At 37.3% G+C, this 5,410-nt stretch overlaps 1 protein-coding gene across 1 annotated transcript in view; it reads left to right on the plus strand.

The window, feature by feature from the left end:
* LOC106525108 (neurexophilin-1) overlaps nucleotides 1-5,022 on the plus strand; it is an 86,143-nt gene extending 81,121 nt beyond the window's left edge. The window contains exon 2 of the mRNA XM_014019218.1: nucleotides 3,031-5,022. Within this exon, the coding sequence (XP_013874672.1) occupies nucleotides 3,031-3,786 (756 nt within the window). The 3' untranslated portion in view covers nucleotides 3,787-5,022. The remainder of the gene's footprint in view (nucleotides 1-3,030) is intronic.
* Nucleotides 5,023-5,410: the final 388 nt, after the last annotated feature.

A 5,410-nucleotide genomic window follows, 5' to 3' on the forward strand; every position in this document is an offset into this window, starting at 1 on the left:
GAAGCTGCTGGTAGAATTCGCAGTTGGAATTATCAAAGGTTTTTGACACCTGAGAGACACCGTAGCAACTCATTTGCATTTGGAAGAGGGGGCTGGGGGTGGGGGGAGGACCAGGGAGGATGATTCAACCACTCAACCACTAGATGTAGCTGAAAACAACAAATCCTACACACTGTGCCTTAAAGTAACAAGTTTAAATAGCAGTTTTACTTGAGTTTTAGTGGCAGATTTACATCGATTAAACTATAAAATAGCACATTATAAACAAGGCAGAGTTAAGACAATAAAAGTTTGAATAATGTCATTTTATCCCCTACAATAAAAACCTGCAACATACACACAAAGTGTTGCCCTAAAAAAGCTAAACATCTGAAAATAGCTTACAAATCATCACAGCATGTGTCTCTCCTTAATACCAACCTGCGATGCAACACTTAAGTTGCTACAAGGTCACAAGTAAGAACAAAATCCACATCAATAACAACAATGAATTTATGCTAAGGTGAGGAAGTCTACATGGGTTTTACAGCATATGTTGTAATTTTCCCACCCATCAATTAAATACACACACAATCTACTGTATGTAACAGTATATGTTACACATGTAGGCCTACAACATATAATGTACATCACACTACTTTATATAACATATTTTTCAATTGTATAACATATTTTTCCAATAAAATATACATTCCTGATATACCGACATGCGTCAACCTCCCTCAAAAACAAAACAAAAAACAACGCAGCAGCTTTAGAAGAGTATTTTTAGTTAAAAAGTAATCTATTTGTGTCTTGAAAATGTTAATGAGGCAGCACATAAAGAAAAAATACTGCAGAGACAAAAAGTTATGTGTCTGAAAGAGAAACACACTCTTCAGCTCTGAAAGGGTTACCACTAGATGTAAAGATTTCTAGTTGTCCCTTCAGCACAAAGACAATGCAGCCCTTCTGTGCTGAAAGATGTGCTGTGAGGCAATTTAATCTGAAGGGCTCGCTGATTGGTACTGAAACCTTATTTTTTAAGTATTGATCCTGGGGGCAGCCTGCAGAATGCAAAAACCTCAGCCAGATGGATTTGCTGCCACATCTAACTGTTTAAATCAGGCAATCAATGTCAAGTACTGTATTTCCCCCTCGACCTCTTTAAATGTAATTCCACTCATTGGCGTTAAATAGTGAAAACCCTTAGGTTAATCAATCATCAGCTCTAGGAGCATCCTTTAGTTAATAGTCTGGTCTTATCCACTGAATGGCAACTGTCTTTGTGTGAGCCAGCTGATACTCCTTCTGTTCAACACAAAGAGGAAATGTGTGCAATGTGTTTTAATCCTATTACTGTATTCCCTCTATTTCTGCTCAAAAACCCTCTAAAAAGTTTGTTATGAAATGAAAAAACAAGTTGATTCTCTGCATCTGAAGAATGAAAAACACTTCATTGCAAAAATTATTTAAAATAATAAACATTTAACTTTTGTTTGACATGTAAGTGTGTGTTAATTTAAAGAATAAAAAATGTATAAGATGATGGGATGCCTAGGTCTTATTTGGCCTGAAAGGAAAAATAAAGCACATGTTGCAGATGTGATTTAAGTCAATGTTATTTTATTTTTACACTCAGTTTATACACTTTAGGGAAAAAAGTTCATCCAGTTCAACAAACCAACATTTTTTTCTGCATTAATATAATTTGTACAAAACAATCATCTAAATTTCACCTACAATCACTATCGAATTACTAAATGTTTTAATTATTTCTGAATGTCAGTGTCTGTGTTTGTCTGTCTGTTAGTAAAATATTTCAAACCCTCAAAAGAATTTAATGAAATGTCTAGAAAGTTTCTAATTGATTAACGTTAAGTTAACCTTCAAGATGTCTGTGATAGCTAATCAACCTTAGAAAACACAAATGTGGCTACAGCTCAGTCATTTTTCACATATATTGGGCTAGAAATTGCCATTTGTAGCTGAGAGTAATCCTTAAAATATTGAGCAATGAAAGATCACTCAAGAATGTTGTTTGGGACTTTTGCATGCAAGAAATTTTATTTAATCATTTATGTTTTTACAGCAAATAAACAATTATAAATACATTACGGACTTCAAAGGCAGCAGTACCTGAAGATTTACAATGAATCAATTAGTTATTTATTATGCAGCACATTTAAAACAATTTGGGTTGACTGAAGCACATAGTTTTGCTTTGATAAATTAAAAAAAAATTAAAAAAAGATGGGACATGAGGAAGGATTTTAAAGACTCTACAGTCTTAGTTGTGAGTAAAAGATAAAAACTTGCACTTTAAGGCAACTGCTGCAAAAGTTTAGTCAAAATGCAACTTGATTAATCCGAATATTGGAACGTCTAGAACAGAGGTTCTCAAACTTGGGTCCCAGGACCCCCAGCAGTCTGCAAGCTGCATCTTGGGGGTCCTCAAAAATGTTCAATAAATAATTTGGTTTTTATTTAAAATATTTGCATTTGGGGAACAATACACCGATTAAACAAACACTAAACCAAACAAAAATACTATTCCCTGGATCTCAGGGGTTAAAATGACAGTAAATTACTTTAAAAACAGCATGCGGTTTATGAGGGGGTCCCTGGAAAATGTCCATCCTTGTAAGGGGTCCCCAGATCCAAAATGTTTGAGAACCCCTGGTCTAGAAAAAAGAACTGCTTGGATGACTGGCGTGCGTTTCTTGCTGTGCAGAAATTGAGAAAAGTTAATAAAATATTTAAATTATTCAAACTCCAAATGCAAAGAAGAAGCCAAGGAGGAGGTGCTAAGATGGTGTTGTGTGTTCTTGAGTCTCTTTAACAATGAGCTGTTGTGTTTTTGGACAAATTTGTGCAGGCGATGCAGAGCAGACTGGTCTAAACCAACCAAACAGAACGTATACCTAACTACATTTTAACAATACAGATTTTTTGAGCTCTTTTGTGAGCATTATGCAACTCTGACACCCTTGAATATAGAAAAAAAAAATACTTGATCTAACCCCAGCTCTTTTTATTTCTTTTTTACAGGTCACAAGTGTCCAAGCAACAAGGTCGGACATTGTAAAGTCTGGAAGCCCCAAATCTACCCTAAAGCACATGTGGACAGAAAATGGTAAGGAAATGTCCATCAGTAGGCTGCTGTCCCAGACTTTACATGGCAAAGAGAACAGCACAGCCTTGGACCTTCACTATAACACTCCAGAGCCGTACTCAGAGCAAGACCTGTGGGACTGGCTGAGGAACTCCTCAGACCTGCAGGACTCACGGCCACGAGTTAAACGACGGCCCATGGTTAAGACGGGTAAGTTTAAGAAGATGTTCGGCTGGGGGGACTTCCACTCAAACATAAAGACTGTCAAGCTCAACCTGCTGATCACTGGAAAAATTGTGGATCACGGCAATGGCACCTTCAGCGTGTACTTCCGACACAACTCCACAGGCCAGGGTAACGTTTCCGTCAGTCTGGTCCCACCAACCAAGATAGTGGAGTTTGATGTCACAGCACAGCAATCTGTCATCGATGCCAAGGATTCAAAATCTTTTAACTGCCGTATAGAGTACGAGAAGGTAGAGAAAGGCTCAAAGAACACACTGTGCAACTTCGACCCATCCAAGACCTGCTACCAGGAGCAAACCCAGAGCCATGTGTCCTGGCTCTGCTCCAAACCTTTTAAAGTCATCTGCATCTTCATTTCCTTCTACAGCACCGACTACAAACTGGTGCAGAAAGTGTGCCCAGACTACAACTACCATAGTGACACTCCATACTTCCCATCTGGCTGATGTTCCTGAACAGCACACAAACATCAATGGAGGAATGGAGCACAGACTGGGATTCCAACTCATCCCAGAGAATGTGTATGTTAGCCATACTGTCCCTCAACGTATCCATACAATCATTTCAGTAGATTTTTATTTCTTAAGCAATGATTTGAGATCTGTAGGCAGAGCAGTTACTTTTAAATATTACTAAATGTGGTGTAAGAAGCTCAAAATTAATCAAAAATTATGTGAAAACTCTAATTGCTATCCTTTAGCTTTTATTTCCCTCTGATTTATGTTGTGTTCCCACTGATCCATGCTTAGATTGTAGAACCTTACAGGTTTTTTTGGGTTTATGTGTCACTAATAAACTGTCGTTTTGGTTTGTTTGATGATGATTTACCAGTCTTAGTCAAGTTACATTTGAATTGATTTGTTTTTCTATGTCATACTCAATGCATTATTCTCTGAACAAAACCTTCTGGAATGAATACCTCTGCTGTGCTTCTTAGGCTCTGCAGTTTTTTTTTTCCCTGTGTAACTGAAAAGCAAAAATAAACTTTTAATTTAAAAACAAAGAAAAAAATTAAAACAAACCCAGATGTTTTTACAAAAACTGCAAAGCAGTTGATGATGATAGAGGATTCAAATGTGGGTTTGGTGCTTTTTAGAAATGTGAGGTGGTCCTATCTATTTAAGGGTGAGCTGAGATTGAGCATAAGCCAAGCACTTCTAAGACTAGTCAGAACATATATACCACTGTTGATCTGCATTTCTCATCAGTTTTCAATAAGGTATGATCAGATGTTGAGTCAGCTGGTTCAGGATTGGGTTGATCAAACACCTGACGGATTAGGGGGTTTGGCTGTGGGGGCGGGGCTTGCTCATTTTCACTCAGTATATAAACTGTAATGTATTGAATTCTATATCTTAGAGCCTAATTTGTATGAATGATTTGTATTGTACATAGTTTATGAATTTATGCTGCTTCTGTACATGTCCCCCATGAGCTGTGTGTTTAACCCCCCTTCTGCTCTTGTTCACCCCATTGCTCGTTCTTGGTTCCTCTATCGAACGATATGATGTTGCTGCCCTAGATGTGAATTTCATGAAAACAGCACTCCTGTACACAAGCTGTAAAACTGACTAAATATATAAAAACTGTTCTCTGATTTCATTTTCCCCTTTTATTGGGGTATGGGGGGAGGGGGGTGGAGACAAAAGTGTAAACAACAACAGTAAAGTTTATCACGTGAATATTTGTGCATGGTGCATTCTTCCTGATTTTACTCCTGTACCGAAGAGTGATATTCCAAGAATATATTTTACTTACAGTACCACAATACTTATCAGCTGCTTAAAGACCAGCTACAAAATCAGGTGCACAGGTAAAAACATTGATTTGAAAAAATCAGTCTGAAAAAAGAGAAAAAATACGCAGCAACAGAAAGACATTTTCATCTAGGTCACATGTGTCAAACACAAGGTCTGCGGGCCAAATGTGGCCCGTGGGTGATTCCCGTGTGGCCCACCAGAGGGGGTTCCCTCCCAAAAAAAATATTATTATTTATTTATTTTACTTAACATGACATTTGTTTCTTATATCAATGGTAAACTTTAAATAAATGTTTAAACGCAACAAAAT

The sequence above is a fragment of the Austrofundulus limnaeus genome, unplaced genomic scaffold (assembly GCF_001266775.1).
Source record: "Austrofundulus limnaeus strain Quisiro unplaced genomic scaffold, Austrofundulus_limnaeus-1.0 Scaffold212, whole genome shotgun sequence".
Lineage (NCBI taxonomy): Eukaryota > Metazoa > Chordata > Actinopteri > Cyprinodontiformes > Rivulidae > Austrofundulus > Austrofundulus limnaeus.